General features: G+C 45.5%; 2 protein-coding genes across 12 annotated transcripts in view; both read right to left on the bottom strand.

Annotated features, from left to right (window-relative positions):
- Positions 1-1,342: 1,342 nt before the first annotated feature.
- Positions 1,343-14,480, bottom strand: MSMO1 (methylsterol monooxygenase 1). Of its 3 annotated transcripts, none has more exons than XM_069493463.1 (8): positions 14,434-14,480; positions 13,372-13,603; positions 13,027-13,102; positions 9,391-9,676; positions 6,729-6,877; positions 5,016-5,142; positions 3,602-3,756; positions 1,343-2,292 (listed from the first exon to the last, which is right to left on the bottom strand). In XM_069493463.1, the coding sequence occupies exons 4-8, from the start codon at positions 9,643-9,645 to the stop codon at positions 2,097-2,099; spliced, it is 882 nt and encodes a 293-aa protein (XP_069349564.1). In that variant the 5' UTR covers positions 9,646-9,676; positions 13,027-13,102; positions 13,372-13,603; positions 14,434-14,480; the 3' UTR covers positions 1,343-2,096. The 3 variants fall into 3 exon arrangements, with proteins under 3 accessions (XP_069349564.1, XP_069349565.1, XP_069349566.1); XM_069493464.1 differs by lacking the exon at positions 14,434-14,480 and adding an exon at positions 14,354-14,419; XM_069493465.1 differs by lacking the exons at positions 13,027-13,102; positions 14,434-14,480 and having other exon boundaries at positions 13,342-13,550.
- A 5,070-nt stretch (positions 14,481-19,550) lies between these two features.
- Positions 19,551-24,473, bottom strand: part of KLHL2 (kelch like family member 2) — a 69,018-nt gene continuing 64,095 nt past the window's right edge. For 4 of the 9 annotated variants that reach the window (XM_069493724.1, XM_069493721.1, XM_069493719.1 and 1 more), the window contains 2 exons: positions 21,057-21,200; positions 20,159-20,676 (listed from right to left, as the gene is read on the bottom strand). In XM_069493724.1, the coding sequence (XP_069349825.1) occupies positions 20,648-20,676; positions 21,057-21,200 (173 nt within the window). In that variant the 3' untranslated portion in view covers positions 20,159-20,647. Of the gene's footprint in view, positions 20,677-21,056; positions 21,201-24,473 lie in introns of all 9 variants that reach the window. The other 5 variants (XM_069493717.1, XM_069493722.1, XM_069493723.1 and 2 more) reach the window with 2 other exon arrangements.

The raw sequence follows: 24,473 nt of genomic DNA, 5'->3' as shown, positions 1-24,473 counted from the left end.
GAGGGACCCTGGAGCTTTCTCTGGCGGAGAAGAGGGTGGCCCCGGTGGAGTGGCGGGGTGAAGCGTGAGCTGGCCTTTAAAGAAAGGCAGGGAATTTTAAAGATAACAGCTAATATTTATTTATTGCACACATCACAGACTTCACTCCTCACGAACTCCCTGTGAATATCATTATCCTCATTTCATAGATGAGAAAAGGGGTTTCGATGCAGTGTGGGGGGGGGGAACAGGCTTTCCAGGAAGTGAACCAGTGACCCCCCGCAAAGGGTCACGACGGCTGTGCTGTCGCGAGCGTGTCCCTCCTGCCAGGGCCCCGCAGCGCAGCTCTCGGGCTCCGGGGCAGCCCCCGTGGTCAGCTGTCCTGCCCCCTGCTCCGTCCCGGCCTGTGAGCGCGCAGCAAGCCTGCGTGTGTGCCCTGAATGGAACTGTTTGTTTTTTAATAGTTGGAAGGTACTATTTCGTATTTTGGTTTCCAGCCACTCTCATCTTGCTGGAGACGTTCAGAACGCAGCAGCCCTCGAGGCACACCTCCCAGCGACGTTTTACGGTGGCCCCCTGGTGACTTCACGTAAAATGTCAGCATTTGACAGTGCATCTACCCAAAGGAACAAAAGACATTCTATAAAAAAGACATCTGCACTAGAATGTTTATAGTAGCACAATTCATAATTGCAAAGGTGTGGAAACAACCCAAGTGCCCATCAATACATGAGTGGATTAATAAAATGTGGTATATGTATACCATGGAGTTCTACTCAGCCACAAAAAACAACGGTGATCTAGCATGTCTTGTACTATCCTGGATAGAGCTGGAGCCCATTCTACTAAGTGAAGTATCCCAAGAATGGAAAAACAAGCACCACACGTACTCACCAGCAAATTAGTATTAACTAATCAACACTTTAAGTGCACATATAGTAATAACATTCATCAGATGTCACACAGGTGGGAGGGGGAGGCGGGGATGGGTGTATTCATGCCTAATGGGTGTGGTGCGCACCATGTGGGGGATGGACACGCTTGAAGCTTTGACTCAGGTGGGGCAAGGCAGTATATGTAACCTAAACATTTGTACCCCTGTAATATGCTGAAAAAAAAAAAAAAAAAAGTTCAGCTCTATTCCTCCATCTGTACATAAAATATATATTTCCTGAGCAAAGCAAAGAGCTACTTCAATATCTGCCATTTTACTAGGTCAATTGGATTTCCCACAATAGATAAGTCTGATAAATATATGTTGAAACTGCCAGGAAACAGGTTAGCAAATGAAGAACTTAAAAATAGAACTATTCCTTTTAAAAATAAAAGGTGACAGTTAAGTACCAGGAATCTGATAATCAGACAAAAATCACATTTATTTCAATAGCTCAAAGTGCAAATACAGCGAGTCAGTTCAGAGTTTCAAGATACAACTTTAGGTGAATGAAAACTTGATACACAAAAATGAAAGGGTAAATAGCAGAAATAAAGCTCCTTAATTTTTTAAAAAATTCAAGTAACCTGAAAAACCTTTAGACTAAAATATTCCACTCTCGTTAGTCAGGAAATGCTTTGTGCTAAATGCGTCACAGAGGACTTCGGAGGACAGGTCACCGGCTATGGGGTCTGCACCAGGCGCAGCGCCTGACGCGGCAGCCCGGCCGCTCATGCACCCGCCAAGGCGGTTCCATCCACGACTCTTTGATCTTCAGGCAAATTCTTAAAAAGGTTTAAAGTTAAAGATATGCCAACATCACTGTTAAGACTTTTCTGAAATCACCAGTATGTATCTAAAGATCCAAAGACCCATGTGAACTTCAGTATCACTGGGGGAAAATCACAGAATACTTTTTCCATTGCTTAAAACGTTTTTGTGAGCTTAGCAACGCAGCCTGTAAGACTTCCTCAGGAAAACGCGACTTCAATATACACTGATTTATTTCTACATATACAGAACTTGTATGTAAAGTAGAAAAAGTTCCCACCGGGAAGATAATTAAAGGTGGTTAATGTTCTTTGTATCACTTAGTAGCCGAGACACGCTCCCCAGAAGCTGCGTGAGCTGCCAGCTTCACTCTAGGAAAACGTGCATCTTCAGGAAGGTTTACGTGAGATATTTATTCCGTCTTCTTCTCAAACTTCTTCATCTTTTCGTTATAGGCATTGAACTGAGCATCTGTTCCAAACAGTCTGTCCCACCAGGTAAAGGTGGACGCGTAGTTCCCGACGAAGTTCATGTGGTGGAAGTCATGGTGCCGCGCGCCGGCGTAGAAGGGGATGAGGTGCAGGGGGTTGAGGGGGATGTCGTAGCCGCTGAAACAGAAACAACCATCACTAAAGAAACCAATACGTCTACAGTAAGTGACATTTTTCATAGCTATGTGCCTATTAACTAATTTAAACGATATTCTACTTTGCCTAAATCACTTTATTTCTGAGATGTTTATAAAAGGTAAAAAGCTTTCAGAAAAGGGTGCACATTCTAGAAACTACTTTTAGAATATTTAAAAAAAACCTTGAAAGATTTATGAAAATTATATATTATACATTAGGGGACAAAAAAGAATGGTTATGCATCTTTAAAACACAGATTTTTAAGAATTATTTTTCTTTTAAGCTTTACAGGAGGCTTGCCACGACAGTCTGTAACAGTTGGAAAGCAAGCCCATAATACTAAATATGTCTTTTAGAGTAAGTTACGTGAAAGTAGTATCAAGCATTAAAAAGTCAGACCCAAGAACACTTGTATAGCAACTTTTTTTATTTTTCAGGCAATGACCAGTTGGAATTAAATGTACCACAATTAATCAAAATACCAGTGTGCTTTTCTGTAGCTGGGAAAACATAAGTGATTTCAAGAAAGAGTCCCATTTAGAGACCCTCCTTTACTTCCAACTACACATCTAAAACCAGACGTCCAGTGACACTGAATCACCCAGCCCCTCCCGCTCCTCCTGGGGGGCTTGGAGCGGGGGAGGGAGAAGGAGCAGTGGCAGGAAAGGATGAAAGGGGCCCCCCACAATCTTGCTATAGAAGAATATTCTCCGCCTAGGACCATAGCGTTACGTTTGCTATTTTACTAGTTTAAAAATAATTATTAGAATTTGGGTCTAGTAACAAGTCCAAAGTCAAAATACAATGAGCATGCAATTTTTAAATAATAAAAATTAGAATACACATTTAAGAAGACATTCACTGTGAGTAATTTACCACAGACACCCTCCAATGAGCCCAAGGCAGCGTCTGCGACACGCGCCTTAAGAGCGTGTTTTCAGCTTGGGAGGGCCTTCCTCAGGCCCACAGCCAGGACTCAAACAGTCTGACTCGGTGAGGGCTGAATGTTCAGCATTCCTTCAGATATGAGTTAGGTGTACGCTTATTTCAGAAAAATAAAGAAATTGCTGCTCCTAAATATTTATTTGTCCAAATAACACATTATCACTATGAAAATAACAGAATAGATTGGACTTATTTAATCCAATGATTATGTTCTCCTCTTTTCTTAAAAATAACATTTAAAAGATTGACTTCTATTAGTCTACTTAGAAATACAGATCACCTTATGACCATCGAAATAAAGGTATCTATGATACCTCACCCCTAAACAGAAAGCATCGCTCACCTGTGGACATCAATAGTTTCCATCAAACGCACGGTCACCCACGCCCAGAGAAGAATGACGTGATCACACAAAAGCATGATTCCAATGAAAAATCCAGTTCCAAGAATCAGAGTTTCCAAAGGATGAGCATATTCAGCTTCCATCCCAAATGGAGCCTAAAGCAAGGGATAAAAGTGCCTTCACATATCGTGACGGTTAATTTCACGTGTCAGCTGGGCAGGGCTCTGGTACCCAGCCGTGTGGCCAGACGCCAGCCTAGAGTTGCTGCGAAGGTCTTTTTCCGATGAGGCTAACGTTTCGATCGGGAGACCCTGAGTAGACCTCCCTTCATGAGGAGGGTGGCTTCAACACATCAGTTAAAGGCCTCGTGGGCAAAGACCAAGGTTTCTTGAGGAAGGAATTCTCAAGACTGCAACACGGAAACCCTGCTGCGCTTCCAGAGCTCGCGGCCATGGAATTTGGATCCCAGACTGCGGCCACAGCTCTCACCTGGGGTCCAGCCGCAGCCGGCCCTGCGGATGCCAACGTGATGGCCCAACTCACTCACGAGCCGACTCCTCACAATAAACCTCTCTGTGAGTGCTGTTAACACATGCTCTACTGATTCTGCTTCTCTCTGGAGAACCTGAATAATACCTCTATTTACGCACATATTTTACACAATTATACTGTTTCTATATGTAACAATAACATATCTAGCTATGTATACATATAAATAATAGTAGCAATTTTCAATAAAAATATCTTTTTGTTCCTACTAAACATCAAAAGGTCTAAGGATATAAAATCTTACTGTCTTTGATGGTTTAAGACAAAAGCATTTAATAATTGTCTTGAACTCTAATTTTTATTTATGCATTCATTTTGTTTTGTCAAGAAAAGGATGCTTGATTTAGCACACCACGCAGTAAAGATCAACGCAGAACATACATACCGGCACAGCCAGCTTGACAAAGCCACATCAAAGCAGGCGTAATAAAAATCACTGTTTTTGTGGGAGTTAGCAATGTGATAAAAATATGTTAAAACTAAGTCAATAACTGTTGTAGAAGTTTAAATATTAAAGGTTCAACATTTGAGGGTCTCACTGAAATGACTCTAACATTACTTTGGCCACTGTCAAACTGCCAGGTGTCCGGCTGAGCTAGGACAGCACTCTGCCACAGGGATGAGAGTCTCAGCTATGTCCTGTCCATGTCACATTGTTCTTTCAGGTCTCAATTCATCATGAACTTAGATGCTACAGAAAATCTGCAGAACTGGTTTGTGAGCGTGTGTGTGTGTTATGTTCTTACTCGTGCCAAAGGAAAAAGAAATGAAAACATCACTGACAATTTTTTTAAAATGCTCAGGCCGTAAAAATAGACATTTTGCCTCTAATAGAAAAAAATTATTAAATATATTTCTGACATACCTGAAACTCATGATGAATTTTATGAATATACTTATATATTCTTTTGTGGTGCAGGAGTCTATGCAGGAAATAGTGCCATGTATCCTCAATGACCGCACAGCCAAAGCACCTTGCCAACAGCATACACCTTTAAGATAAAAATATGGTGACGTGTATGAAATAACTTTTATTTAAACAATATAGACTTTTACTTGGGATCACTGCTGGAGACATTACATAAAACCAAATACCAGCTTGACCTAATTGAACACACTGATCAATAAATTCTCAAAACTGCTAGATACAGCTACATGATGTAACCTGAAACAAGGGTAAAGAGATGGACCGCTAAACCAACTCTATTTCATTTTGACAAAAATGCACAGGTATAAAATCAGAAGTAAGAAACACAATCCAAAACTTCTAGGAAAAGAATAATATTGATGAAGGACTTAAACTAACATTAGTAATAGCAAAATGATCATTTTTTTCCACAAGAAGATATAATTTAAGTGTAAAATGGGCAAAAAATAATTTCTATACAAATGCACTACACAGCAGCTCTTTTATTTTGCTCTTATTTTTTTTTTGAGACAGAGTCTCACTCTGTTGTCCCTGCTAGAGTGCCGTGGCGTCAGCCTAGCTCACAGCAACCTCAAACTCCTGGGCTCAAGCGATCCTCCTGCCTCAGCCTCCCGAGTAGCTGGGACTACACGCAGGCACCACCACGCCCAGCTAATTTTTCTATTTTTAGTAGAGATGAGGTCTCACTCTTGCTTAGGCTGGTCTCAAACTCCTGAGCTCAAGTGATCCTCCCGCCTCCGCCTCCCAGAGAGCTAGGATTACAGGCATGAGCCACTGTGCCCGGCCTCTTTTATATGTTGAATACACATGGACTGTATCTATATGTTGGTATATCTATATTCAGGTATATCAGATACAGGCAGTAGAATTCAAATATTCTTTGAATGCAAATATTTGCACTCCGGTTAAATACACATAATAAAATAATAAAATTTGTGTCCATATAAACAAACATATATAGTCACACGCCACATTAATGGCATCTCAGTCAGTGACAGACTGCATACACGACAGTGGCCTCAAGACTGTAATACCATATTTTTACTGTACCTTTTCTATATTTACATCCACCAATAATCATCACTGTGTCACAACTGCCTACAGCATTCAGTTCAGCAGCACACTGTACGGCTGTGGCCTATCAACCCGGGTTTGGGTGAGCACAGCCCATGAGTTTGCACAACGGCCAATCACTGAACGGCGGGTTTCTCAGCAGCCCCCCCCGGCAGTCACAGGTTAAACGACACATGCCTCTGTGCCTGCGTCCTCACACACATACTGGTATTTACATGGACATGATTTTTATAAACCCCCGAACTATCTCATATTCTTCATTCATTTTAGACTTCAAATGTAACATGTTTTTTCTTAGCATAAGCATGGGTATCTGTATATAATCATATAAAGGATGTTATGGAAACTTACAATGCTAGAAACTCACCTTCCAATAAAATATTACATTAAAATAAAGAAAGATATGAAAATGTGAACATTTTATGTTTCTACTATGGTTTACTTTTTTACTATTTGTTTACTTCCAAAGGTGAGAACAAACATTAACCAAATGAACAAAGAAGATAAACATTAAGCATAACTTAATGGGATAATAAACCATGACTGAATATAAAAATCAAAATTTTATCTACATACCATCTTGGCATTCTTTCCCAGTCATAAGGAATATTGAAATACTCTGTAAAATAATAGGTTCCACAAATCAACGGCAGCTGGATACAAAAGTGATTAAAGAGAAGTACTTTAAAACATTTCCATTGGCCTTCCCATGTTTCTGGTCTATCCTATGGAGAAAAAACACAATATTTAATATTAGCCTCTGCTATTGTATTTTACTGACAACTATCAGTGAATTCCTAATTTTTCCTCTAATGTTTACATGGGCCTTAATTCTATTAATTTTATGTTATAGTCACTAAGGCTCAGGAATCCTTGCCTTCTCATTTCTTGACAACCACTGTCCCTACTTTAAACAGGTGAAAAAACTGTTAACAGACACACTCAGCCATAATACTGTTAAATAAACCAATGAGACACCACAGAACGAAGACTCTAGTCTTTGCTGCCATCGATCACTCACTTCTCTTACCAGAGTTTCAAAGAGGAAATGTGTTATGCTAAGATTATGGGTGTCCCTAATTATTGAAGAAGTACATGTAGCACCAGAAGCCTTTACTACACAGGCAAATCGATGCTTCCAGGTATTCGGCGGTTTTCATTCCAAGAAAGGTGTGCTTTTGTTCCTACACAATGACAGGATTACAAAGTCTCTGAGCAGAGAACGACAGAGATGTGTCCTGACGATGAAGTTTCCAATTCAAGTCAAAATGAGATCAATATAATGAGATGTTCATAAAACCTCATCAGGATACCGATTTGCTTAGCAAGCCATTATCAAAAAAACTTAATTTATTCAAGTTACAGGGCTTCGCTTAGACACGAAAAAGTGCTTTGGGTTTTACAAAATGATGGTGATAATAAATACTAGTTATTGCTTTAAACGTCATTATTTTTTATTTATTTATTTATTTATTTATTTCATCTTGTTATGGGGGATACAGAATTGCAGGTTACATACGTTGCTCCTGTACCGCCTTTCCCCCCAAGTCAGAGATCCAGGCGTGTCTGTTCCCCAGGTCGTGCGCATGGCACCCATCATGTAGGTATAAATCCCTCCCTTCCCCACCCCCATCATTACTTAAAAATTCAGAAATTTGCAAACAAAACTCTTTTAACTGAACTACAATATTCAAAGTATGAGAACCGCTCATCTGCAGAAGCTCAAAGCGGCCAACACCTGGCCCAGGATCACACAGGCAGTTGTCAGCGAACCTGGACTAACCAAAATCTCAGTCTCTAGATCCAGTTCCGCTCTCAAAATTCTTTAAGAGTTACCTTCTTGACAAAAACAGGACAAGCACTGACTGAGAATCGATCCAGAGAGCCGGGCTCCAAGCCCAGGACAGCCACTGACCTGTTAACTAGCTCTGTGATGCTCACAATTCAGTGCCCTCAGCAATAAAACGAGGGATTTGACAAGCTAATTTAACAACTGTCCTGGTATTTCTACTCTGAGCATCATCTGACTCCACTCCTTTAATCCTCCAGTCTGTGACTGGGGACAAAATAATGGAAGATTCAGGCTTGGGTTGGCAATGGTACCACAGCAACTACGTTTCATAGACTTTTAATTTCCCTGCTAGGATCTGATACCTCTGTGGCTACAGAAATCACAAAGTTTAATCAACTACAACTAATAATCTGCAGTTGATTGAATCCACGGATGTGGAACCGTGGACACAGAGGGCCAACTGTACTGAGTGAATGCAAATTACCTTCCACAGACGAACACGCTCAACGTGTCCACTTTCTACTGAGACTCTGTGTCCCTGAGTTGCAGTTTGACATAACTTTTTCGAAAAGTAAACCGTAAGCATTAGAAACTGTCGTGGGTTTACCAAGCGCTGACAAATCACTGGTCTCTAACCAGCTACTCCAGATTCCTCCCAAGAACTGTGTCAAGCTCATCGCCTACACGGCACTTAGCGGTGGAGTCCACCTGGTCATGCACATGGCGGGCTCGCAAGAGACGCTGCGTACAGCAAAGCAGACACATGGAAACTAGGGGCATCATCTCCTTATTTGGGATGACATGAGTGCTGCCGAACAGCCTACCACAGATTTAGGGGGAAAAAACTTCATCAAGGTTTTAGCATATTAATACCCACTTAGATTTTCTGGAACTTCATGGGCTGGAAATGCAAAATGATACCCACAAATCACCATACCTTTCCTTTCCAGCTAGGTTAAATCTTACAACTTATAAATCCAAATTCAATAAACATCACATATACTTAAAACACTATTCTTGAAACATTATCACTAATGATCTAGGATAGTGTTGTTCAATACAGGAGCAACCAGCAACATGAGGCCACTGCACACTTTAAACGTGGTTAGTCCAAATTGAGATGAGCTAAAAACTAATGTAAAATACACACTGGATTGTGAAGACTTATTAATATAAGAATATAAATTGTCCCATTAAGCATTTTTTATTTTTATTATTTGTCAAAATAATAGTTTACATTTATTGAGTTAAAATTATGAAAATTAATTTCCCTTCTTTTTAACTTTTCTATGTATTCTACCGGAAAATTAAAAATTATACATGTGGTGTCATCATATTTCTCTTGGGCATCACTGATTTAGAGTCTCTCAAAACAAAGCTATATTTACTTTCAAAATCTTCAACAACACCAATGATAATATTCTATTTCTAGTCCCTCATACTCACCTTTTGAATTTTATACTTTTTCATGTAAGGTATAAATTGAAATAAAAATCCAGGTAAACAGAACAAGAAGTAAATGAATTCATGAACTATAAGAGACCCCCACGTTGCAATCTGGAACTTGGTGTAATTGTCCAACATATAGTTCCAAGCATTTTTAAATGGCTCCTGCAGAGGATTCTCAGGTAAAAGTGAATCTACATACTCCACAGCCAAGGATGCCGAACTAAAGATGCTGACACTTTCATTTGTTGCCATTTTCCAAATCTCTGCAGACACGCCTGTAATTCTGTAAAATAAATAAATATGTAAGCTAAACAATGAGCTTCCAAAAAAAAAAAAAGCAGTTTTAAAGATGCATCTTCTGATCATTTTAAAAATGGTAATTACTAAAGGACTACCAATTTCTCAGGTTCTACATGATTAAAAAAGAAATCTGGCCGGGCGCGGTGGCTCACGCCTGTAATCCTAGCACTCTGGGAGGCCGAGGTGGGCGGATCGTTTGAGCTCAGGAGTTCGAGACCAGCCTGAGCAAGAGCGAGACCCCACCTCTACTAAAAATAGAAAGAAATTATATGGACAGCTAAAAATATATATAGAAAAAATTAGCCGGGCATGGTGGCACATGCCTGTAGTCCCAGCTACTCGGGAGGCTGAGACAGGAGGATTGCTTGAGCTCAGGAGTTTGAGGTTGCTGTGAGCTAGGCTGACGCCACGGCACTCACTCTAGCCTGGGCAACAGAGTGAGACTCTGTCTCAAAAAAAAAAAAAAAAAAAAAAAGAAATCTACTGGATAGCATCACCAACTCCATTTGTACGTAACCCTTTAAAAACCACATGTTATTTTTAAGAGCAGTATCTAAAAGAACAGTAGAAAAGAAATTTTGAGCTATCTTTAAAGAGATTTCCAGTGTGGCCTCCATGGAAAAACTTCTATTAATAATTTAAATGAACAATAGCTGGGTTTAAAAGTGTCACTTATAACCAAAAGAACCTATAAAGAAAAAGTCTGGCAAATATGACTACATAAAACTAAATACTTCCAACCAGGGCATAAAAAGACAACCATAAACAAGGTCAAACATAAAATGACAAACTGGGAAAACTATTTCCAGCGTTTTATAACAAAGGGCTAAAAAGTGTGCTTTAGAAAAAGACTAAAAACCCAAGAGAAAAGTGACAAAGGCCACTCACAAGCAATTCACAGAAAAATAAAGGCAAATGGTCACTAAACAAGTAAGAATCTTAGCTTCACTCAAATGAGGAAATGTACCCTAAAACAGATACTTTTTGCCCGAATGGCAAATCTTTAAAATTTAATAGTGTCTAGTGCTAGTGAGGGTGTAAGGAAACAGGCATGATCATACATTGTCGGTGGGGGGATAAATTATTAATAGTTTATCATTTGAGAAAAAATTAGCAATATCTATCATAATTCAAAATGAATACATCTTTTGACCCAGCGATTTTCTCATTCAAGGGACAGATATGCTAAGATGGAAGGAAGCACTGCTTACAATGACATAAACAGAGAGAAAAAATAAAAACAAAACATAAGTAAGTCCATCAACGAGACTGAGTTAAATAAATCCTGTTAAGTCCTTCCATAAACTATACAGCCAGTTAAAAGAATGAGGAGGATCTGTATGTTCTACTTGGAAAGATGTCTAGACACAGTGTCATTCCACATAACAAGTTACAGAACAGTAAGTATAGCAAGAGCCTCACTTATGTGTTTGTGGAAAGGGTATGTGTTTTACCCGTGCACGTGGATGCGTGTGGACACACAGAGACACACAAACGGAGAAGGGGACAGTGTGGAGTGCTGACCTGCAGGAAGAGGCAGGCGAGGGGAGTGTCACAGAACAGGAGGAGAATCTTACCTTCTATGTTATGCCTCCTGTACAACTTAAATTTTTTTTTAATGAGCATGTTCTACTTATATAATAAATAAGCCTAATAGGTCACCAATAAAAAAAAAAAAACAGGGACACTTACTGAGAATGTCACTTTCCTAAAAATGTTCACTGCTGTTTCTAATTTATGAATTATGACGGACCACTCTAAAAACAGACATTTTAAAGCCTCCGAAGAGTTCTTAATAGTGCTTAAAATGCTTCCCCCTCCCCACATTGACCTTTTATCAGGAGATACTGAGACGCTCATCCAACTTCAAGCCTCTGAATTCACCGCACGTCCTCAGGCTTCCGCCCTATCCATGCTCAGTCGGCTCCGCCCTGTGCCATTCCAGCCTCAGAAGTCCTCTGTGCCCACCCGTCCTCTCCTCTGAGAGCGAGCAGCCTTCCTGCGTTCTCACCTCACCTCACCGAGAACCGTCCATCACGTACACGTTCTCACCTTCCTTCCCTCGCTCTCCACTGAGTCCATTCCCTCAAGTCCAAACACACACACAAGGAAGGCTTTCCTAACGGTTATCATCGCTCACAAGCCACTGTCTCGTTTCTCTCTCTTTGAACCAACCAACTTCCTTCTCAAAGAAGACGTCTACATGAAGGCTGCTCAACTCACACCCACACCACTCACTGGGCTATTTGCAATCTCGCTCCCCACCCATACCAAGAGGACAGCACTGATCTTCTAAGTTGCAAAATAAGACAACATTCCAATCCTCGTTTTTCTTGAGGTGATCACCAAGTTTGACAATGTTGAACCAATACCACTTATTAGCCATGTGACCTTGAGCAAATTATGTAACCTCTCTGTGACCCAGTTTTATCACCTACAAAAGTAGACAGTAACAATAGTTCTAGCAACGAGTCCAAGAGATGATGCAGGTAAAGTGCTCAGCACAGGACCTGGACCGCAGTGGCCACAAGAACATGACAATTATTGGGCACTTTCCATGTGCCAGGAACTGTGTGTTTTAAGCATGCCTACATTTTCACTTTAGTCTTTACCACACCTTCATAAGGTAGCTGCTTTTATTATCCCCATCTCATAAACGAAAAACTGAGGTTTAGAAAGATTACGTAGCTTTCCCAAAGCCACACAAATGCTAAGTGGGGGATCCCATGTGCTCATCCATTATACTCTACTATAAGCAAAAGTGAATAAAGCACACAATAAATATTACAAGGAGAATAACTCTTACAGTTTACCCAAACCCCTGAAAAGGGCATTCTACATGAGTTGTCTTCATTCTTTCTTTCCCATTTTTTCTCTAGCCACTGCAATCTTCTTTCTACTCTGTTCACTGCACTGAACTTACTTTTACCAAAAGCACTAAGGATCTCCCACCTGCTAAACCCAACAGCCATTGTGTGGAGCTATTTCACTTGACTGATCTGGAAGATGTGATACTTCTCTCCTCGAAATACTCTTTCCTTGGTTCTTGGGGTTCATGAGTATGCAGTGACAAATACTTAATCTGCGCTTAGGGTGTGCAGTCATTATGCTGCCTTCATTCCTGACTTCGCAAATCAAAATCTAGTGAGGATACCAAGAAGTACCCAAAGGATCATAAAGTTACGTGATGAGAACAATAAAGGGGGACACATGCGAACTTCTAGAGAGAGATACTATCCACACGAGCCCTGGAACGGGAGAGGAGGAGACTAGATTAAAACACAGTGAAGCGGACGGGGACGTGGGGGAGGGGGACGTTTTGAGCCGACGCACAGCAGCTCCGCAGACTCAAGCAGGAGAGGAGAGAGGACACGGACGGTCTGGCTCTGGTCTGGCTCAGGACGTCGTGCTATAGCTGTTGAGAAAGGAACACTCGAGAACAGGCTGGGAAGTCTCCCAGTGATGCCTGCCTTAGTCCCTTCTTACTACTCCAGATTGCCTCGGGTGATCTTAACTATTTTCTGTTCTTTCTTTTTTTTTTAATTTTTTTTGTTTGTTTGTTGGTTTTTCAGCTCATTAACGGGGTACAAAAGATCAAGCTATATACATTTTCTGTTCTTGAAATACGCTGATATCCACTATCTCTACCTGGAACCCTCTCCCCGAAGCGCAGGGCACTCACGTGTCCAAGAGCTCAGCAGCGCTCCTCGCACCTCCGCCCAAATACTCTCCTCCTTCGACGCCCGGCTGGGGCGCTGCACCTTCGCCTCCCTGGTCCCCCACACGGAACGTTCTAGGCCTCTGCCACTTCTGCTGCCCGAGGCCGCCTTCAAACTCTGCCCGACCGGAGACGCTCGGTTTAATCAACGTGCAGCACCTGCTCTCCTGGACCGAGGGGGTGGACACGTTCCTGCCAACCGAACAAAGGCAAAAAGGGGAATTAAAGGGGCGGACAAGGTCTCGAATTTTCTTTTCCTTCCCGCATCCGTGGGCGACCTACTCTGCAGCCCGGTGAGCCGACACCAGGAACAGCAGCGCGGACGCACAGGCACCGGCGGATGCTCCGAGAAACCGGGAGCGGAGCCGCCAGCCAGGAGGGCCCGTGCTTTGGCGCTTTCCCTCCGTCAGCCCGGAGTCCACCAGCGCCCCCGGCCCGGAGCTGCCTCGCGTCCCGGGCCGCGCTCCTCAACGCGGCGCCTACGAGACCGACGTCAGCCGGCAGGGGCCGCCGTTCTCGGGCTGAAAACCAAGCCCGGGCGACGCACGAGACGCCCCGCAGACCTTCGCTCGTCCCCTCTCCCGCCACCCACACGTCCCGTCCCTGCAGTGTGGTCGTTCGCGGCTCCTGCCGCTCCTCCCTCTCCGCGCACGGAACACCGTTCCCCGCCAGCACCGTCCTCCCACCGGACTCCTATGCACCCCTCAGGAACCCCGCGCAGCCGCTCCCGACCCCGCTGCCCTCACACCCACCGCGCCTCCCCGCGGTCGGAGCGCGCTTCCGTGGAGCTCGCCCCGCTCGCACCGCCCGGCCCTTTCCCGTCTCCTACGGTCCGGCCGCCGAGCGCAGTAAACTCCGCAAAGAGCAAAAATAGTTCCCTCACCGGAGACTCTGGCCCACTGTCGCCATCTCTTCCCCGCCCGCACGCATCCCCGCCCTCACCGCGTCCCCTCCGCCCCGGGCCTCGCGGGGCCTCGGGCCAGCTGCCCTTCCTCGCGCCGGCCGCGACCCTGCGCGCTCACCTGTCCCGTCGCGGGGCGACTGCGGCCGCCGATACCCAGCCCGGCCAGGTGCGTCGGCACTTGCCTCGCCCGGCTCGGGGGTGGGACCGAGGGGTGAGGCCGGCGCTTCCTGCCGCTATTGGCCCGAGAGGGCTCCGGCCCCGCCTTCCCGGCGCAGTGATTGGTCTGCGCGTCTGCCGGCCTCGCGTGACTAGCGGGAGCGGATCCTTGGCGGCCGCAGCCATTGGCTGCGCGGATGGAGTGAGGATAGTGAGACCAGCACGTCTGGCCAGTGGCGGGCGCCGCAGCGCGCCGCGGGGCGGTGACGCGTGAGAGCGCGCGACGGCGCGATGGGGCGGGCGCGGCCGGCCACCCCTCCGCGAGGGGTCGCCTAGGCAACGGCGGTTCCCAGCTGACTGTCAGTCAGCGCCTGCGTCGGGATTTCCCGTCAGACGTGCCCCGTGCGGCGGCCGCTTCGCCGCAATCCGGGGAGAAAACACTCGAGGGAGCGGCGGCTGTTGTGTTTCCAGGCCCCGCGGCCTCTGGGCTGCCTCGCGGATCCAGACTTTTCTGCCGCCTGGTGCCCGCCGGTGCCCTGTAACCAGTCCCGGTCTGTGGGAGACGGAGCATCGCGGATGCGAGCACGCTCAGTTGCAGATGAGAAATAGAAGCTCGGGGAAACTGAGACGTTATTGGACAGCAGGGCAGATGGCCGCCCCGGGCGTTAGGACCTTGACCTCCCCGTGGGGCGGCGACCCGCAGGTGAGGGGACCCCAGGTGAGGCGATCCCAGGTGCGGGGACCGCAGGGGCGGGACCCACACTGACGTGTCTCGGCGTGAGCTGTTTCCCGCCCTCTGAGCACAAGTACAGGAAACTCCCAGTGCTGAATGTAACGATAAACCGCAATGGTGCGGTGACACGCCGAGAACCTTCGCGTGGGAAAGAGCCCCTTTAATATCGCACAAGGACGCTATTTGCGCTACTGAAGGCTTTTTTCTTTTTTTCAGGTTTACTAAGGTATAACTGACAAAAACTGTATATACTTACGGTGCACACCTGTTTTGATAGATACCTGTGTGAGTGTTTTGTGTGAAAGCCCTTCGTATACGGTTTCTGCAAACAGGACGCTGTTGTTTCCCTCCTCCACGCCTTTGCTCAACCTGGATCTTCTGCCTGGAAGAATCAGCCACCTCCCCCTCCCCCATCAGTGCTGGTGCCACCCCCCTCCTCCCTCCCCATCAGTCCAGGTGCCCCCCCCCTCCTCCCTCCCCATCAGTCCAGGTGCCCCCTCCTCCCTCCCCATCAGTCCAGGTGCCCCCTCCTCCCTCCCCATCAGTCCAGGTGCCACCTCCTCCCCTCCCCATCAATCCAGGTGCCCCCTCCTCCCTCCCCATCAATCCAGGTGCCCCCTCCTCCCTCCCCATCAGTCCAGGTGCCCCCTCCTCCCTCCCCATCAGTCCAGGTGCCCCCTCCTCCCCTCCCCATCAATCCAGGTGCCCCCTCCTCCCCTCCCCATCAATCCAGGTGCCCCCTCCTCCCTCCCCATCAGTCCAGGTGCCCCCTCCTCCCTCCCCATCAATCCGGGTGCCCCCTCCTCCCCTCCCCATCAATCCGGGTGCCCCCTCCTCCCTTCCCATCAGTCCAGGTGCCCCCTCCTCCCCTCCCCATCAATCCAGGTGCCCCCTCCTCCCTCCCCATCAGTCCAGGTGCCCCCTCCTCCCCTCCCCATCAATCCAGGCGCCCCCTCCTCCCTCCCCATCAGTCCAGGTGCCCCCTCCTCCCTCCCCATCAATCCGGGTGCCCCCTCCTCCCCTCCCCATCAATCCGGGTGCCCCCTCCTCCCTCCCCATCAATCCAGGCGCCCCCTCCTCCCCTCCCCATCAATCCAGGCGCCCCCTCCTCCCTCCCCATCAGTCCAGGCGCCCCCTCCTCCCTCCCCATCAGTCCAGGTGCCCCCTCCTCCCCTGCCCATCAATCCAGGTGCCCCCTCCTCCCCTCCCCATCAATCCAGGTGCCCCCTCCTCCCTCCCCATCAATCCAGGTGCCCCCTCCTCCCCTCCCCATCAATCCAGGTGCCCCCTCCTCCCTCCCCATCAGTCCAGGTGCCCCCTCCTCCCCTCCCCATCAATCCAGGTGCCCCCTCCTCCCTCCCCATCAATCCAGGTGCCCCCTCCTCCCTCCCCATCAATCCAGGTGCCCCCTCCTCCCCTCCCCATCAGTCCAGGTGCCCCCTCCTCCCCTCCCCATCAATCCAGGTGCCCCCTCCTCCCTCCCCATCAATCCAGGTGCCCCCTCCTCCCCTCCCCATCAATCCAGGTGCCCCCTCCTCTCCTCCCCCATCAGTCCAGGTGCCCCCTCCTCCCTCCCCATCAGTCCAGGTGCCCCCTCCTCCCTCCCCATCAATCCAGGTGCCCCCTCCTCCCCTCCCCATCAATCCAGGTGCCCCCTCCTCCCCTCCCCATCAATCCAGGTGCCCCCTCCTCCCTCCCCATCAGTCCAGGTGCCCCCTCCTCCCTCCCCATCAATCCAGGTGCCCCCTCCTCCCCTGCCCATCAATCCAGGTGCCCCCTCCTCCCCTGCCCATCAATCCAGGTGCCCCCTCCTCCCTCCCCATCAATCCAGGTGCCCCCTCCTCCCCTCCCCATCAATCCAGGTGCCCCCTCCTCCCTCCCCATCAATCCAGGTGCCCCCTCCTCCCCTGCCCATCAATCCAGGTGCCCCCTCCTCCCTCCCCATCAATCCAGGTGCCCCCTCCTCCCTCCCCATCAGTCCAGGTGCCCCCTCCTCCCTCCCCATCAATCCAGGTGCCCCCTCCTCCCCTCCCCATCAGTCCAGGTGCCCCCTCCTCCCTCCCCATCAATCCAGGTGCCCCCTCCTCCCCAGTTCCTAACAGGCCACAGACCAGTACGGGGACCCAGCCCCATAGTTGGGGACTGCAGCCCTATAGGGTCAGACTTGTCATTTCTCAGCAGTGTGTTCTGAGATAAATTATTTAACTTCTCTAAGTGCTATTCACGCTTCTGTAAAATGGGTACTATGATAATACATCTCAAAGAGACGTCATGATGAGTAAATGAGATGTTATCTGGCGAACAAGAAGCACTCAGTAAACACAGTTATTCCTTCTGACGTGGAGTTCTATTACACCAAAGTAGATCCGTCTTCCCACTCGGCGCCAGGTGTTGTGTGTAGAGGGGTCAATGTATTATTTTAAACCTCGGAGATGCAGAGCTGGAAGGAGATGCGTACCTGCAGCTCTACTCACTCATTTCCTCGCCATGAAGAACTGGGCGGCTCAGGGAACAGCTGTTTATTGAGGGCCCCTGTATTTCAAGCACATTATTAGCACACATTTCTTTCAAACCAAACGATAACCTTGTGACACAGACACGAGTGTTGCCATTTGAAAGACAAAATAAGTGTCACAGTTTAAAGTGTTGAAAGTCACAGCCAGCAAGTGATAGAGGGGGATGAAAGTCTAGACCCACCTGATGTCCGTGCCGTGCGCGTCCCAATACGCCACACAGCTGTTTCTCCTCACAGCGATGCAGCCGGGATGGACAACCCCCGAGTCTGGGCTGGGAGTGTCCTCCATCCTCCTAGGTGGCCTCCTCGCTGCAGTGAGGTGCTGGCAGCCGTCTAGGCCAGGAGGAGGAAGTTGGCTTAAGGCCAAACAAGTAAGGCAGCCTTAGCACACTGCGACCCTTTCAACCCTGATAGATCGTTCCATAGCTCAGCAGCCAAGCTTAGACACACCCGAGTCCTCCTGCTATAAGGGATAACAAGGAGATACTACATACCAGGAATCATACGCCAGAGACCACAGACACGGGAACAGACTTAAGGGTCCCCTGACACTCACAGGGCCCACCCACACCCCGGCCATCGCAGCCCCCACCTGGCAGCGCCATCCGCAGAGCAGCTCCTCGGCGCAGGTTCAGGGACCCGGCCTGGACTCCCACACACCTCGGGCTGCTTCCTTGGCAGGATTTCCAGGACACCCCGCTAACCTCACCTTCTCACCTCCTTTCCATACAGTACTAGAACACGCTGGAAAAGCTTCTATATGCCTTAAAATAAAAAGCCCTTTCAAACTGGGACAAAGGTTGGCATGAGAGGAAAGCTCTGAAATCAGAGCTTTGAACCCAGGTGCAGGGAAACCCTGGTACACCTTGCATGGCACGGCCAAGACAAAGAGCGATTTGACACTAAGTGGTTCCGACTTTGGTACCATAATAGCCTGAGGTTATATTTTAAGAAAAGCTTTAAGAATTGTTAGATAAATCTTTAATTGATAGATTCACAGAGAGTTTCATGGAACATTAGTGTTCGGAAGGGATGAGTAAAGACAACGACCTCACATTTTTCTTGGCGCTTCCGTCAGAAACAGCTAACAGTGCTCCAAGCTCATCAGGCCCCGAACATACCTGTTGACAAGGATGTGCCTGGAGGCCACATTATTGCATAAATTCATGTTTCCATCAAGTGGGCATAGGTTTTTTCCGATTAAATTCTTTGTATTTTCATTTATAATGGAAAGTTCAACTAAGTGTTAACTATGGTTCTATGTTTAAATTTGAACACTCGATATTCACTAAATAGAAATGTTATCATAGGCATCTCCCCCCCCCCCCCATTGTCAACTGCTGTGGCAGCAACTCCTGCTAACCTTTCAAATTCCAGAGGAACGGCCCAACCCCACCCCTCCCTGTGTCCGGCACCCCAGCTCCCGACCCCACTCCTGCACCCCCATTTCCTCAATTCCCTGTATTTGGTATCAAAACCACAATTTAGTCCTCAGTTGCTTTAGAGTAGGTATTTTTTCTTTGACTTTCTTTTTGATCCAATGCTACTTGTTTTTATCTTCATCTCGTGTCCTGTTCATATCAGGGACATAAAAATATGAAAAGTTTAACTTCACTAATCCTTAAGAAATTTTTCCTTGATGGCCAAGGTTACTTTTTCTTGGAAAATAATTTTCAGTGACTTACGTTATTGATTTAATAGTCTTGTCTTACAGGTTACTCTGATAAAAAATTAAAAACACAGATTTGTAAAGTTACAAAATGCAAATTTTATAAAACTAACAGGCAACTTTTTTAACCTCGAACTCAATAGAGAAAAATCAAGTACACAGTGAAACAAATAATATACAAACTTTTATTCAAAGGTAATTCAAGAAAGACATGTTTTGGTCATTTTTAAAGTGAGATTAATTGAAGATCTCAGAAAAACTATCTGATCAACACACATGGCTACTCACAGGAAGTTCTCTCTTCTGTTAATAGCAGCTAAATTTGTACACACAGAAAAAATTCTTAAGACCATGCAAATTTCAGTTTAATTCCATACATTCATTATATTCATCAAAAACCTGCAGTAATGTTCATGCCAAAGTGTTACTTTAAGAAAAAAATTAAAAATACACACCAAAACATGACCAAGATAGAACTAAAGAAAATAATAAATAAGCTTAATTTATATTTTATTTTAAAAAGTTTGGCCTCACACATATTCAAGTGTGTTACACCATGTTCATTCCTCAGAAGTGGCATTTTAAAGTAGTAAGCATTGTTAAATATCAAAAAATACAACTCTGTTTTACAATGTAGTACTGGCATAATTCAAAGTACTGTGCCAATTATAAATAGTATAATCAAGTTTCAAACATCTTTTCAAACATATTTAAAGGAAAGCATATAGACACACATTTATATGCACACAATTTATTATGTTCATGTAATCAAAGATATTTTATAAAAGCAAACTGTTTTATCCCTCAGCTAGTTTGTATACTTACGTATGTAGATTTTAAGACCTGTCCAAAGATTTTCAGTTCCTGGGTCTATTTTCAGGAAAAGAAATACAGATAAAATTTAATTTTACAAGAACACACATTACTTTATCCTCCTTCACAGAATAATCCGTAGTCATTCCAGGCGGATAAGAACTAGTCTTTGTGAAAGCAACTGTTATCTGAAGACTACAGAATAAGCCCTAAGTCCAAGCGTCTCATGGAAATTCAGTCAGCTGCTGCTCATTGCAGAAAAAGCCTACACGGTGCTTCTGCCAAAAATAACCTTCAGCATCCGAGGCCTAGAAAGCCAGACGCTCGCATCTTCTGCTGAGACGTAAAGTGCAGCTGCAAGTGGAGAAGCGCTAGGCTCCCAGTCACTGCGGAAATACCTGTGAAGCCTGCTTCTCGTGTGAATATGCCGAAAATGTCCTTGAGGCTCATAATGGCTTATCAATAACTGTGACCCCTGTGCAAAGAAACGAAGAAATGAAACAGAAGTCACAGGCAGCATTCTGAACCTCTCAGAAAATACCGAATTCTTTATTACTGCAGCAACAGGGACTGAAGAAGTCACTATGTTTTAGAATCTCTTAACCTTTAGCGGTGCCATCACTTTAACCTAAATGACAGTGAAATCTGGGTATTGGGGTCCAGGACCACAGCAGACTGATCCAGACCTAGTGTTTTGCTCTTTATAGTTACAATCTGGAAAAACGGATTTTACTCAGGATACCAACATTCCGCTAATACCCCTCACAGGGACACAAGGAAACTGTCAGGCACCGTGGGTACAGTGACGTGGGCTCTCTGTGCTGTACCAGGAGACTCTGGGAGAAGGAGAGTTACCTGCGTAGCTCCTCCCTGTGCTCATGCAGGAGGACACGACCGTCCACTTATCCGTGGTCGGGTTGTAATACTCCACCGACGCCAGGTTGCAGGAGCCGTCGTCCCCTCCGACCACGTACAACAGACCGTTAACCGCACACACGCCTTTAAGAAATTACAGAGAAGACCATTGTTTTAAAAATTTGGTGAGTATGAATATCCACGTACATGCTCAATGAGGTGATCCCGGGACACGTATTTCCCGGAAAGGCGGCGAGAAGAGAAGATGATGCAAACGTAAAGAATTCCTGTTATTTATGAGAGTCTGATACCACTTCTAAGCTCCTACTGTCATTAAGTAGCAGTTGCTTTATATGTGCATTATTTCATTTAATTTTCACAATAACCTTACTATTTTGATCCTCGTTTTATTAAAAAAAAATAGAAAATTAAAGGTCAAAGAAGTTTAGTAGCTCTCCCAAAGTCAGCTTCTTAGGAAATCTTAAGGGGGAAAAAAAACATCTATTAGCAGAAGGTAAAAAATGTTCTTAAGTTATTATACTGAATGGTTAACTACTTTATCTCCTTGAAAGGGGGAAGAAATATTATTTATTTGATTAAAAAAATTCAGTTGTTTGCAAAAATTCAGAATACCTACAAAAGTATAAAGGAACAAAGATCACCTCTAGTCTTAGACCACTTAGAATAATGACTAAGAATTGTGATCTCTACTCTAACTTTCCTGTATGCTTATGCACTCAAACACTTCCCTTTTTAATCCCAAAGTAGCTCACACTACACATGCTACTTTAGTACTCACCCACTTCTGCCAAGCAATATACCTTGAAAATTTCCTCAAGTTAATAAACATAAATGTACATAATTTTTAATGACCACACAGTATTCCATGTATGATAGTATCATTATTTAATCACCTTTTACAGAGAGATATTTAGTTACTTTTAGTTATCTTTTGCTTTGCTCTTATCAATGATACTGCAATAAATAAGGATCTTTTGCATACTTTTCTGAATACTTGTGCAATTATTTCTTACTATAAATTATTAGAAAGAAAACTGCTGAATCAAATGGTAGACACCTTTTAAAAGCTCATTATTTCAATTTAATTTTGTTTAAAGTACATTTAATATCCTTTCTGCAGAAGAACGGGCCACGTGCAAAAATAAAGTGTATTTAATATCCTAGGAAAGGCCCAGTGCCATTATGAACTCTCGTAAGAAAGAGGCCAGCGAAGAACCCCGAAGGGTGCTGCCACACGCCGGTCTCTGCGGTTGTAGACAGCTTTCCTACCATAACTGACCGACGCTGCAGATTTTTAGCATAGTGAATAATAAGCCCCAGCCTCTACACAGCACTGAAAAGTTCCCCAGCAGCACTCGCTCTGTGCAGGAGGAGCGGATCTCCTCTGTGCCGCCCAGACTCAGCGGTGCCCGGTTCCGCCTGACGGGGAACACTCACACCACTGCAAAAGGAGCTCGGGTACCCGAAGCAGGAGCTGCCACACAGGTCCCCAGAGTTGCTGTGTGTGGGTGCGAGACTGTCCCAGCCCACGACAGACAACGCAGGCCTGGGCAGGGACAGGCCACCCCACAGTGCCCTGCTGGATGGAAGGAAAGAGCAGGAGCTGTCCCGGTTAATCTACGGGGGCTCCAGGATGAGACAGCACCCGCTGTGGAAAGGGAGGTCGGGCCGCACACGCGTGTGAATGTGTCAGCGACACATTCCAAAGACGTCAGTGCTGCCAACCCACTAATGCACAACCGCAGATGCCCCCTGGGCAGAGGGAGCCCGTCGCTCTGGCAACGCACAGAGCAAGCTCTTCCCGCAGTGCTCCCCGGCGCAGTGCTCCCCGGCGCAGTGCTCCCTGTGCTCCCCGGCGCAGTGCTCCCTGTGCTCCCTGGCTCAGTGCTCCCCGGCGCAGTGCTCCTCAGAGCAGTGCTCCCTGGCTCCAGTCGACTGTTCACTTGTCACGCCACGTCGTCACGTCACTTCAGCCTCCTACAGGTGCTGAGCAGTGCAGGGCTCTGTGTGACCTAATGAAAATGTGCTTCATTTTCGCTCCACTCTTGACGTCATAATTGACCATGTTTATGAAAACTTCTGAAATCTGACTTATAGGTTGCTTGTTATTTCTAATTTACATGGATGCTTTCACCTCTCCTCATTTGAAACCGAATATATGTCCTCCCCTCCTTGCTAGCTTAACCCTTTTTTCCCCAATTTAGGCGTTTGGATGAGGTCTTTCTCGTAGGATACTAAAAAGGATGGGCTGGGTAGATCTTATCAGAAGTTTGTTTAGATTATCAGAAATACGGAATTTTAAAATACTCTTTACGAGTGTATATAAATAACTGAAAATTACATGTTCCATAGGATTGTATTGTCTTGTAAATTGTAGAAGTAAATTAAGTTTTATTATTTGCATGGAAAACAAATATACGTGAGAAGGAAAAACAAACTGAAAACTAACTTTCATATTTCCCTCTTCCTGATGGTTCCCAAATAAAGAAACCTCAATTAACTGTTGTCCAAATCAAAGTATGAAACAATTTTTCAACAGAGACTTAAGAAAAGTCTTTTTCCTAAACCCCACCCTTTCCCACAAAATTTTTCCAAGGCCAGGATAACGACAGCTCTCTGTGCAAATTATCCCCTTATTCTTCTGTATAAAAGAAATGAGCTAATTTTGATAGGACAGCAATAAACATATGTAGAGAAAAAGTAAGTTTATTTCAACCTTTAGGAAAATGATCATGACAGTTCCAGTTGCAAATGAGCTCCTCGTCCAGGAAGCCACGAGCACGTGTCACCGCGGCTGTTCTAACTCAACACGTGCCACGGCCGAACGGCTGTCAGGAACCCACCAACGGCAGCTGGACGAGGCCCAGCCCAGACAGGGTTAGTAATAAATTCTGCTCTGTGGCTGACAGCCCTTGCAGGCCCACGTGCTTACGCTCCCTTAGGAATCACACACAAACTAAAGGGAAAGTAAGAAGAACATTTTGGGGGGTGCATCTTGCAACACCATCCAATGGTGTACAGGAAGTACCAGGATTATCAGGATCTTGGGATTTCCCATCAGCCTGTGGGAAATGGCATGAAGATAATGGTATTTTGAAGACTGGCATTTCCTGACAAGCTATCAGGTTATCCTGAATCTACTTTCCATTTGTATTTCCCCTCCATAGACCTTTTTTCCCAAGCAATTCATTAGTTCCTTAATTTTGAAGACCTCTGCTTTCTTAAAATTATTATTCGTTGTTGGTTTAGTTTTTTTCATTTTCTGGACATCCTGAACTGTATTAAATAAGGGTTACATCTTCAGGCTTGCCCTCCAGATTCAGATAATCAACTCGCTTTCTAACCAAGTGTAAATATTTACCCAACTAGACTGAATTCCCTGGGAACTGGGATGTC

Source organism: Eulemur rufifrons, chromosome 18 (genome assembly GCF_041146395.1).
Source record: "Eulemur rufifrons isolate Redbay chromosome 18, OSU_ERuf_1, whole genome shotgun sequence".
In the NCBI taxonomy this organism is placed as follows: Eukaryota; Metazoa; Chordata; class Mammalia; order Primates; family Lemuridae; genus Eulemur; species Eulemur rufifrons.
Note: the sequence above shows the minus strand (reverse complement) of the source record. Positions and strands in the feature narration are given on the sequence as shown.